The sequence below is a fragment of the Kryptolebias marmoratus genome, linkage group LG21, assembly GCF_001649575.2.
Source record: "Kryptolebias marmoratus isolate JLee-2015 linkage group LG21, ASM164957v2, whole genome shotgun sequence".
Lineage (NCBI taxonomy): Eukaryota > Metazoa > Chordata > Actinopteri > Cyprinodontiformes > Rivulidae > Kryptolebias > Kryptolebias marmoratus.
In genome coordinates this window covers 7596779-7609447 of record NC_051450.1, presented here as the reverse complement: position 1 = coordinate 7609447, position 12669 = coordinate 7596779, and the positions used below count along the sequence as shown (strand labels likewise).

Below are 12669 nucleotides of genomic sequence, written 5' to 3'. Positions count from 1 at the left end.
TCCCAAAGCAAGTCAGGACCTCAGAGTCCTCGAGAAACACAGATTCAAGTTTAGCTAAAGCGTAGATGGAAGGCCATAACCAAGTGGCTGGAATAGTGTACAGGAACATCTGCGAGGAGTATAGTTTGGAGGTCCCACAGTCAAAGTGAGAGACTCCACCTAAGGTGGTGGAGAATAGCAGGGCTAAGAAACTGTGGGACTTCCAGGTCTAGACTGACAAACAGGTGATGGCTAATTGTGGTGATCAATACAAAAGAAAGCGGTGGTGATAGATGTTGCATTCCCAAGCAACTGTAATGTCAGGAAGAAGGACCATGAGAAGCTTGAGAAATACCAAGAGCTGAAAGAGGAAATAGAGAAGCTGTGGAGAATCAATGTCTCAATGGTGCCAGTGGTCATCAGAGCACTCTGTAACCCCTAAACTGATAGAGTGGCTCCAACAGGTCCCGCACAGAGCCCTCAAGCTCCCAGGATTCTGGTAGAGGACCCGAGTTTGAAGTAAACTGGAATTGCCCATGTGGAAAAAAGTAGGGCGAGTTTGGTGTTTTTAAGGTCACTCCCATTGGAATCACTTTGCATGGTAGCCATGTGGTAATGAAAAAGACATTGTAAAACAATTTCTATACAAATGCAGATTATTTATCACTAAACAGTACTGTATGTAACTAGTCAGTCAAACATTTACCCAGCCCTAAATCATATGTTTGTCTTTATTTTACTCCAAATAGTAAACACAAATTTGCTAAATGAACATCATGCTTTATTGAAGAAGATGTACACCAAACCTGTGATTAGGACTAAACCCTGGTATTAGGACAGGTATTGAATGCCCTAATCTTCTGATTGGAAAACAGTCACCCTGTCATTACACTAAAGATGCCCAGCATAAGTAAAGAAAAGCAAGTATAGGAAAGCCATGGTGAATGGTTTTCAGTCCTTAGTTTTTATTTGTTTACATGTTTGTCTTGTCTAACTGTGTGCACTACCATTCAGGTGACTCAGACGGGGACCTTTTGGCCAGGTTCTGTGGACAAACCACCCCTCCAGTTCCCATTGTTGTATTTACACCAAAGCTCTGGGTTAATTTCCAAACTGACTCATCTCAGGGTGACTTGGGCTTCAAAGCCATATACTTATTCTCTGGTAAGGCCACAACATCCTAATTGCTTTCATATGCCATAGATTACATTCAGAAACATGACACTGATGTTATTCTAAAGTGTTAGTGATATTGTGACCAACAGTGACTTACACTATTCTCTCTTGTGCAGAATGTGGAGGATGGCAAACAGGTATAGGAGGAGTGTTATCCAGTCCTAATTATCCCAACATCTATCCCAGCCCCAGTCGCTGTGCTTGGCTGCTAGAAGCTCCAGTTGGCCACACTATCACAGTGAGTCTGTGACACAGAATTAAATTACAAATTTTGTAAGATTTTTGTTTTATTTAGTTGTTCAGGCAGAAATGACCATGTGATCAAATATTGATGAAATTTAGCAAGGCCAAACATTCTGTAGGCTCTATATTGTGTACAAACTGACTGGGTCTGTCACTCACATGTCTTTTTCTGCAGCTGACTTTCACCTATTTCAACCTGGAGCCACATACCACGTGTAACTGGGACTCTGTTACCATTTTCAATGGAGGCTCACCTGGCTCCCCTGTTATTGGCCAGTACTGTGGTACCTCCTCTCCTGGAACTATTCAGTCAGGGTCCAATAAACTTGCTGTAGTTTTCCTGGCTGACCACAGTGTGTCCAGAGGTGGTTTTATTGCCACCTGGTCTGCTGATTCTTCTGGTGAGATTTTACAGAAAAATGCTTTAAAGTAAAATGCTTTAGTTCTTAAAGTCTATGGTATGAATATGCTTTAAATCCCTGCTTTTTTATTACCATATTGATTAACTTAGAAACCTCTAATCAAATTTCTGAACCATCTTAGCTGACTTTTTTGAGAAGGAGCAGCAACTCTATTTCGAGCTCCCCCTGAAGCTGGAGCTGAAAACGTGCTAAACACATATGCACTTACTCTCAAGTGTCTTTTTATACTAAAGATGTATTTTGGTATCAGAGATTAATCGTATTTATGAAAAAAGAAAGATATCTCTTTGCCTTGTATTTTTGAACATTTGTAATTACACAATAGTATTTTGTATAATCATATATTACTGTTTTTCCCCAGGCTGTGGAGGTGTGATTCATTCTGATACTGGAACAATCAAGTCACCAAATTATCCCCAAAACTTCCCAGCCAATGTGGAGTGTATCTGGCAGGTCATTGCTCATGAAGGAAACCACCTGGAGATGAGCTTTAACAGTAATTTTGAGATTCCAGATTCTTCTGGGGCCTGTCAGAATAGCTACATCAAGGTACAAACACTAATTTAAAGAATGAGTTTTTCAAACGATTATTTATCTTATGATTAAATCAAATGGAGAAATACAATCTACTTTTACTCTATGTGGGTCATTCTAGTTAGTTAACAGAAAATATTAAATTTGAGTTAATGGCACTGTATGATTACCCATAGTTTTAAGATGAAAATATTAGATAACAGTCCATAGTAAAATCCTATCCCACAAATTCATGCCACAGCTCCTGGAAGCCACATTTGCAATAGGGTTTCTGAACATGGTTCTTTTGTACTCTGTCCCCAACCTCCCCCAGATTATGCAAACAGCCTATGCATAGCACAGATGTCCAACAACAAAATACTATTCAGATTCAGTTTAGAGTCCATTTCTCTCAATCACACCCATCCAGGAGACTCTGACATTGCCCACATGGGCACTGAAGTCACCCATGATGACAAAAGAATCACCAGACGGCACTCTTTCCAGGAAGTAACCCTCTTGTTCACTGGGTAGAATTCCAACACCAAGGTGCTATGCCTGGCCTTGTGAGCATCGTCACAAATGCCTGGCACCTCTCTCCCTGGGCAACTCTGAAGTAGAGGATGACACGGGAGTGGATTTCCACTCCTGTCCCGTCCAACTCCCACAGAAGAAATAAGGGGAATAATTTGCGTGTAATTTTAGCTTGCATCATCAGAGCACCTCACTGCATTTAATAGCTTGGAACTCCCCTCTTGTCTGTTGAACTGAAAATACTCCTCAGATGAAAAGCAAAACACAAAAGTCCAGTTGTCTTATTTTTTTAACTCTTTAGATTTTCCATATCCTGTTGCATCCCTAATCACATACTAATGAGGAAAGTTTTAAAATGATAATTAAATAATCTAGAGCCTTGTTGTTCACTGTATTACATGATTTAACCCATTAGTTGGATATGTACAGTGACCTTTCAGTGTAAAACAATAATTTTAAGTCTCTGTGACTCTGCAGATGTGGTCGGGCAGCTCCCAAAATGATGAGGCTCTGCTGGTGACAAGTTGTGGTTCAGTGGCACCAGGACCTGTTGTTGCTCCGTATAACATAATCTCCAGTCGATTTCAATCCACTGGGACCACTGGGAAAGGTTTCTCTGCTTCTTTCAGCACCCGTAAGAATCACTTTCATTTGCACTTCCATACTAAATATTGCATTTAAAGTTTGATTTATGTGTTTAGTGAGATTTAAGATCTTTTTTATTTTATTTTATTTTTGTCTTTTGAAAATCTTTATTCTGGCATTCACATTGATGTACTCACACTTGTCCTCTCTCAATTATTATTACTAGGCCCAAGCACTGCAAGAGTGGTGAAGGCCTCTCAAAATCATAGTGTTTATTCTTCTTTTTCTGCTTCTTCTTATCTTTATTATTCTCCTTTCAAATTAATTGTTTTTTGGGGGGCTTTAAGGTACTCAGAAACTCCCCATTTTGAAGACATGTTTGCCCTTTCCACCTGTCACATTTGAACAACCACCTGGTATTGCAACACAGGCTGGAGTGTCACAAAATTGCAAGGGCCTTTTAGCTTTACAAATACACTAGAACACTGGTGACATCAACAGGTGATCCTCAGACTGGATATGGACTGCAAAGACAACCCTTCTAGCCTGAAAAAAAAGATTAACACTGTATTAGTTCCATTATACAGTGTACAAGTTAGGTGTAATCCAGCTTAGAAAGGTTAACAACAGCCAATCAGATCCCGTGTACACACAGGGCATGGTCAACTACATGTCAGTGATAAGATAACTTGCTATTAGGTGCTTATAAGTGTGTTTCCTGACTTGCTGCACTCTGTTAAGCGAAAGATGAATTCCTAAAGTAGTGTCATTGCATGAAAACAATAAAATACTCAACCAGTAGGTACCAGGCTAAGCGACAACGTTCAAATGAGTCGGCTTGAACCTAATAGACTAAGCATCAACAAGCTGAGCAATGACTAGAATTAGAATCAGCTACTATTAGAAAGTTAGCTTTAATGCAAACAAAATAAACTGCAAAAAGAAAGGGGGTTGAATGATTTTGTTTTGAATGTAGGTTCTACTTTATTTTTTTTTTTTTTAAAGAAAAACTGCAGTAATGTTTGTGATTTCAAGTCCCAACAAAATACTCAGAAAGTTTAATCTCTTTGGTTCATAAGGGTGTGGTGCAAACTTCACAGCATCCAGTGGCCGTGTGGTCTCTCCAAATTTTCCAGCTGACTACCCTGACTTTTCTAACTGCAACTACAGTATAAATGCTGGAGAGCAGACTGTGATCATCCTCACCTTTCAGGTCTTCCAATTAGAAGGTATGTGTTGAAATTAGCACATATTTGTACATATTGCTTGGTAGACCAAACAGTTTTTTTCTAAGAAATTTTAGTTTGAACATGTCCAGATGATCTTTGGTAATTACTGGATGTTCTGCCTAAAGTCTTTTTTTGATAAAAATATATAACTTGTCTTTTGTCCAGCACACTCCACATGCTTGTATGATGGTCTCAAGATCTATAACCCAACTACTAGTGGCACTGCTATTGCCACTTTATGTGGCACAACCATTCCAGGTCCCTTTTCCACTTTTGGTCCCATGTTGCTCCACTTCTACTCTGACTCTCTGATCACCAGCAGTGGCTTTATGGCTGAATACAGAACCATTCGTAAGTAATGTAAATAAACTAGAAGATGGATGGATGGATGGATGGATGGATGGATGGATGGATGGATGGATGGATGGATGGATGGATGGATGGATGGATGGATGGATGGATGGAAGGATGGATCTTGGCTAAGAAGGTTTTCTTTGCGCAGACCTCTCAGGATTTTAGTTGAAACCTCCTGCACTTGAAGAAAAAAAAATTATAGATTATACCAGTGTACATATAATGCCATATACTACATATTGTGTTTTGTGTGTGTTCTGTATGTGTGTCTACAGCATGTGGTGGATTTTTTAACAGCACTGCAGGTACTGTGAGCAGTCCAGGACTCTCCATGTTGAACTACCACCATAACATCAACTGCACCTACCATATCAGTGTCCAAGCAAACAGAGTGATTGATCTCAAGTAAGACTTTGAGTGCATTTCTTGCAGTAATTGAAGTGCAGGACTAGAGGGGGAACATTATATACTGTATTAGACCACACATAATAAGAATATGACTCAAGGGTCAGAAGCAGCCTTCAAATTATTTCTTTTGAGCCACCCACAAATGAATACTAAAGGTTAGCCACAGCAAATTATTCTGACCCTGAAAGATGGTCAGAAAATGAGGTGCAATGAAGGCTTTGAGTCACCTTTCACTGTGAGCTGTTACTGGAGTTGGAATGTGGGAGGATTGAACACTGTGGCACTCATTTAAAAACCAAACTCGTTGCTAGCCCTGCAAGGTTACCCTAGTATGCCTAAATGGCCCAAAGTGTTCTCCATTGCATATGTCCCACATTGCTTGGAGTGTGAGGGGTAATGAAAGAGGGATGAGATAAGAGTAAGAACAAAAAAGTGGGAACAGAAAGAAAATTTTATGAGATGAATGGTCAAGTAATAAAGGCTTTAAGGAGAGCCTATAGAATAATTTTTCAAAAAGAGGTTTCAACTAGAGGGCTCTGGAAGTTAGCTTTAGGAGGAGTCAGAAGAAAGGCTCCTATGTTGCTAGAATGTTTAGTTGTTGAGGTGACTTGAACCTGATTTGGATTTTTCCTGTCTTTGACTTGCACTTGACTTGGACCTGAGCAAGAAGACTTGAGGCGCACTTGTAACTTGAATAACAGCAAATTGTCCCTATCCTTCATGTTCTCCTTTTCTTTCTCTACAGGTTTAACACCTTCCATCTGGAGGCATCTTCTTCATGTCGCTATGACTATGTGGCAGTCTATGATGGACAGGACACCTTAGCACCCTTGCTGGGGAAATTCTGTGGCACAGTGCTCCCACCTGATTTGCGCTCCTCCACAAACCAGTTGTACATTGTCTTTAGAACAGATGTCTCAATTAACGGTTTAGGCTGGAGAGCTACTTACAGTGAAACACTTGGTAAGTCAAATTGAAATAAAAAATGCATATTTGTCATACATAGAATAAAACAAATGGTCTAAACTACATTGAAATTTAGTGGACGTAAAGAACCATTCATCCATCCATCTTATGTGGCCACATAATCCTGTTCATGGTCACAAGGGGGTGAAATACTGGGTACACCCTGGACAGGTCATCAGTCCATCACAAAACCAAATTAGATTAACAACCTTTCATGCTCACTTTTATACTTTAAGTCAATTTAGAACCTCCAATTAACATAAAAGACATACATTAATGGGTAGAGTACATAAACTCCACACAGAAAGGTCCCAGCTAAGATTTGGTTCAAGGATTATTGGGCTGTTAGACAGCATACAGTATGTTACCCTGCCTACCATCTGTTCCACTTGTTACCATCAAGTAAAAGGATCAGATCAATTTGAGCTAGAACTAGACTTACTGATTAATAGTTTCTTTCCATAAGCCATAAGACTTCTTTATCCCTATACTGCCCCACATACCACCACCACAACCCTGTGCACATTTATACCACCCTTTGTACATTCACAATAATATATATATATATATATATATATATATATATATATATATATATTGTTTTTTAGTCTATTCACTGATGTGACTAAGCTACTAACCACCTAGTTGTCAAATGTGCCTCCTAGTAGGCACATTTTTTACTTGTTTTTTGTGTCTGGTTTCTTTTTTGTTATTAACAGACTTAGAACTTGAACTTTTAAAGTATCGCGTATCAACCCATTATAAAAACTGACTGTTGATTTTCTTTTAATTTTTTTTTTTTTTAGGTCCAGCTCAAGGCTGTGGTGGTTACCTCTCCTCACCTACAGGCACATTTGGTTCACCAGATCCAAACCTGGATGGACGTTATGAGCCCAGAATGAACTGTATATGGACCATTGAGATGCCAGTGAACAAGGCTATCAATCTCACCTTCACTTCCTTTGACCTCGAGAACTCATATAATTGCTACTATGATTACGTCAAAGTAAAGATCTTGTTCACATCATTATTTAAGCACATAATATTGTTTTGTTTTCTGTTGAATGTAATTCAATGACCATTTATGCTGTTGATGTAGAATTGTAATCCAAATACTGTTTGCCTTGATTAGTATGAGTGTACATTAACCACATTTATAAAACCATGTGAATAACATTATCAACTATTGTGCTTTAAATTATATTATAGCACAGTTTGTCTTGCAATGTTCTAATTAAGTCTTTGTGTGTATCTCTACTAGGTGTATGATGGTGACAACATGAACTTCCCTCTGGTTGGGACTTTTTGTGGAGTCTCCATTCCTGCCTACTTCTTGTCAAGTGGAAACTTCTTGACGGTTCACTTTGTCACCGATAGCTCAGTACAGAAGCAAGGTTTCAATGCTACCTACAGAGAAGTACCAAGTAATATACTGTACTTTATTCTTTCTCAAATCAGTTTTTACCATTGAAGGGTCTCATCTTTTTCTGAAAAGAGACCAATCTCTTGTTAGCTCATAAAAAAACATGTCTGCAGATGTCCAACTGCCACTGAGTCAGTAAATTTGAAACATGACACTCAGACACAGTAATCTAATTCCAAACGTACAATGTTATGACATAGGCTGAGACTTATAGTCTAGCAATGCACAAAATAAATTTGCCCATGAACTCAAAATATAATTTTTCCCATATCTTTTTTGTGACTACTATAAATCATACTAGTCAGATAATTAAACAAATTATAATGACATGGACCCAAGATGCAGGCTGTGTAAAGATGCCCCTGAGACAGTCCAGCACATAATAGCGGGTTGTAAGATGCAGGCAGGCAAAGCATACATGGAACACCATAACCAAGTGGCTCGAATAGTGTACAGGAACATCTGTACTGAGTATGGACTTCACCTAAGGTGGTGGAGAATAGCAAGGCTAAGATACTGTGGGACTTCCAGATCCAGACTGACAAACAGGTGATTGTAACCAACCTGACAGTGTGTGGTCAACAAGCTACAGATAAAAGCAGTAATGACAGATGTAGCAGTCCGAACTGACTGTAACATCAGGAAGAAGGAGCACAAGAAGCTGGAGAAATACCAAGGGTTGAAAGAAGAAATAAAGAAGTTGTGGAACGCCAAGGCCTCAGTGGTGCCAGTGGTCATAAGAGCACTCGGTGCTGTGACGCCCAAACTGGAGGAGTGGTTCCAACAGATCCCAGGAACAACCTCAGAGATCTCTGTCCAGAAGAGTGCAGTCCTAGGAACAGTTAAGATAGTCTACAGAATCCTCAAGATCCCAGGCCACTGGTAGAGGACCGGAGCCTGAAGTAAAGTAGAACCGCCCATGTAGAAAAACAGAGCAAGATGGATGTTTTATACGTATATATATATATATATATATATATATATAGGCACAGCCAAGATACTGCGCAGAACCCTCAAGCTCCCAGGCCTCTGGTAGAGGACCTGAGCTCAGAGGATGAAACGAGACCACCCGCGGAGGGTGAGAAGGGAATTTTTTTTTTATATATAGTTATGTAAAACATCCATCTCACCCTATTTTTCTACTTTACTTCAAGAGAATTTTTTTTTCCTGTCCACTTGTTCATAAAGCCCAGCTTTATGTACTTTTTGAAATGAATTTTTACTTGTAAACAGTTGATTTAAACACATTGCAATTCATGTTATTATTGTGCTATAGCTACATTATTATTTTCTTGTATTTTTAAAATGTATCTTTTTCTCTCCCTTTCCTCAGTGATTTGCGGTGGAACTCTAAATGCTACAAGTTCTGTACAGACCCTGACCTCACCCTCTTTTCCTGGTGTCTACCCTCCTTTCACCTCCTGTCGCTGGATCCTCGATGCTCCACCCCAAGAAACCATTAAAGTGTCAGTCCAGACAATTGTCCTTCAACCAAGCCAAAGTTGCTCTACAAACTACCTGGATATGAAGGATTGGCCTTTGGTGAGTTTAGATTAAGAACAAAAAGAGCTGGGTCTGAGGAAACAAAACTAACTTTTGTTAACCAAATAACAATGGTTATAGTGAGCACTTTCAGTGCAGTTATGTAATTTACCTTTTTCAATGCCAAAAAACCCAACTCTTGTCCATGTAGCATCAATTTTTTAGCTGTTTCTTAAAATTAAATTAAATTAATCCTATTGTATTAGTTATTCAAAGATAAAAATGTTTCTGCATGTATCACAGGACTATGCAACAACAGTTAAATTATTGTCACATTATTATTGTTTCAGAAGTGTACACTTAATACAGTTCAACAAGTCTTTACAAAAGATCGAAAAAACTGCTGAGCAGAGTAGGTTCATCACTAGACTACAACTTTCTTAGTTGGTTTTATATTAACACTACACAACATTATAAAATTAAACTCTTTTTAGAGTTGAACTAAATGTAAGAAAACAGTGCTAAGAAGTCAGTGCAAGGAATATGAATGTGATAGCTTTTGTTAAACAACTTATCTTTTAAGTCATCATTTAAGCTTGAAATTTTGTCAAAAACATTATTGTCAGGGTGACTGATTCAAATATGGCTGATTAAGCTGTCTTGTAGCTGTTTGCTACTCATGCTAACTAGATCAAGATGATTTCTACCTCTGTGTGAGGCTTTACTTAAAGTTCTGTTTGTTTTTATCATTTAACATTTACACAACGGTTTGAGTCAAGGAGTAAACAGCACCTCCCAGGACATGCATGCACCAACCTCACAGCACTGTTTCCCATTAATGTGAAAAAGAACACAAGGGAGGACCAGGAGCTTGCAGGGAATGGTACACACTATTATCAGAATTTATTTAAATATGTTTAATATGTTAAAAATAACACCAAAAGTCCTAAGACTTATACAAACACATGCTAAGTTAAAAGGTGATTCTACAGTGAGGCTCAACACACACTTGGTTTTTTATCAAAACACTTATTTAAAGTAATTATGAGTAGTCAGTGTCATGCCTGCAGTTGGCAGCAGTTAGTCTGATTCTGATTCAAATCATGGAGATATTTTCTTGCAGGAGTCAAGGTAACCATTAATCAGAGCAGAAACTCCTCAAGAACATATCTCTGCCACCCTATGAAGCTGAAAATCTGTATATATGTAATAAGTATGTTTTCTCTCTCTCTCTCTCTCTCTCTCTCCATCTATCCATCCTGCAGTTATCAGTCTCAGCATGTGTACAGCCAGACATTTACATCTCTAGAACAATTTAAATTTGTTTCAATTCATTTAGTAAAACAAACTCAAGCTGATTTTTTTGTTTATAAAGGAGCAAAGTATATTTGAGTATCTTTTTCTCTAACTTCCACCAGCTCTCAGTGCAGTTAAAGGAACAAACATTTGGAGTGAAAACAGGAAGTAGAAGAAATCAGACTCACCAACTTGAACAGACAGTGTACAGTGAGTTTTAACATTAGTATTAGACGCCATTGCTCGTCTACCATGGAGCACTGACGTATGGGGCATTGCAAAGAAACAAGCATAAAACAAAAACACATACACAGAAATGGGATCTCCATAATCGGACAGATACCTGAAAGTGGCAAAAAAAAAGGTTATTTTTGGTATTAAGCAAAAACTGGATTCTAAGTTAGAAACTGTTTATAACTTTAGTTCTTATTGTCAAAAGAACATGGTCACATGTGGAAAATAATTTTTTTTTTATTTACAAACCAAATGTGGCTCACTGCACATTTCCTCGAGAGATTGAGACACACACTGAAAAATTAGTTTGTGTTCAGGTTATGCAGTTTATATTTCACTGCCAAGCAAAGAAAATCTGAGTTTGTTAGACCAGTCTATTGCTGTCGCTTGATAAGATTCTTGTGATTCCAGGGAGACTATGGACAGTCGTACAAGTTCTGTGTCTCAGATGATCATCCACCAGACTTTTACAGTTATGGCAGAACAATCCTTATGCACTTCAAATCTGATACCTACTTGACAGGAAATGGCCTCAGTTTCACCTTTCAAATTGCCAGTAAGTATCTGTAGCAAACCTGTGGCAAGATATAAAATTAAATTATCATTCAACTTTTTTTTAATGCACTGATTTATGACAAAATCAACCCAAATGGCTGAACTGTTCACAACGACTGTAAGCAAAGTTTGTTAATTTATATATAAAAAATAATAAGGCTGGGCTAGTTTTCCCAGGCTTTGAAATATCTGTTTCTGACATTTAAATGCTGAACCCAGTCTAAGGAGAATTTGGTCTCGCTCTCAAAATCAAAATAAAAGACAGTTTGTCTGTATAGTTCACAAAAGGCACTGTTTGCGGTTTACCATTGGTTGTGTTGGTTTTCAGGCTGTAGCCGAACGTACGAACAGGAATATGGCTACCTGAAGAGTCCGGGGTGGCCTGACATTTACCCCCACAACATGGATTGTGTCATCATTCTAAAGGCCCCACAGAACACCTACATCTCTTTCTTCTTTAATAATTTTGAATTGGAGAGCCATAATAGCTGTAATTTTGACTATTTGGAGGTAAAATTACCAATATTTATCCTAAGACAACCATTCATTGTTTAGCTCCTACATATTATATATTCTTCACTTGTGATTGTTTCTCTGTATTTCTGAGCCAGTAAGACATTTGTAAAGTATAAGAATGTTAAAAGGCACCAGTCTAGCAGTTTTTATCTCCCGTTAAACTCCAAAATATTTCCAAAGATGGTCATATATTCATAAATCCTCAGTGTTTTAGTGTTTACCATATAAATGTAGAATTTCGTTTATATCAATGTTTAATACAGGCCAGTCCAGATGGTGTAAACACTGAATGGTCATTAATTTTGGCCTGGCTCTATGATTTCTGTGATGTGAAAACTATGGAGAGCCTCCTGGGATTAGACATTTAAAAAATGGACTTTACTCTAAAACAGGAAATATCGCATAACTTGTTCATATGTGGATGTGATCTAACTAGTTTAGTGTTGGTTGAGTTGATGGTCATGAATTCAAGACTCTTTTAAATTACTAGTGTGCTGCACTAACATGTGTTAGAGCCTTATGTTTGCACATTCTTGGCAACTATAAGGAATTCTTGAATGCTGAGTGCCTGTGTTGTCACTTAGATTCGTAATGGAAGCACAGCAGACTCGCCACTGATTGGTCGGTTCTGTGGTAGCGCCCTGCCCAACCCCATCTTCCCACAATCTAACCAGCTCTACTTACGCTTCAAGAGTGACTATTCCAATGCCCGAGATGGCTTTGATGCTACGTGGACATCTTCTCCTCACGGTCA

The 12669-nt window shown here is 38.5% G+C and overlaps 1 protein-coding gene across 1 annotated transcript in view; it reads left to right on the top strand.

Moving 5' to 3' along the window:
- Positions 1-12669, top strand: part of cubn (cubilin (intrinsic factor-cobalamin receptor)) — a 63448-nt gene that overhangs the window by 47867 nt on the left and 2912 nt on the right. Inside the window, exons 51-65 of the mRNA XM_017414114.3 lie at positions 994-1143; positions 1272-1393; positions 1574-1799; positions 2182-2369; positions 3345-3501; positions 4532-4681; positions 4847-5032; positions 5311-5440; positions 6189-6406; positions 7216-7415; positions 7671-7833; positions 9166-9374; positions 11256-11400; positions 11728-11909; positions 12500-12665. Coding sequence (XP_017269603.1) covers positions 994-1143; positions 1272-1393; positions 1574-1799; positions 2182-2369; positions 3345-3501; positions 4532-4681; positions 4847-5032; positions 5311-5440; positions 6189-6406; positions 7216-7415; positions 7671-7833; positions 9166-9374; positions 11256-11400; positions 11728-11909; positions 12500-12665 — 2592 coding nt within the window. The remainder of the gene's footprint in view (positions 1-993; positions 1144-1271; positions 1394-1573; positions 1800-2181; positions 2370-3344; positions 3502-4531; positions 4682-4846; positions 5033-5310; positions 5441-6188; positions 6407-7215; positions 7416-7670; positions 7834-9165; positions 9375-11255; positions 11401-11727; positions 11910-12499; positions 12666-12669) is intronic.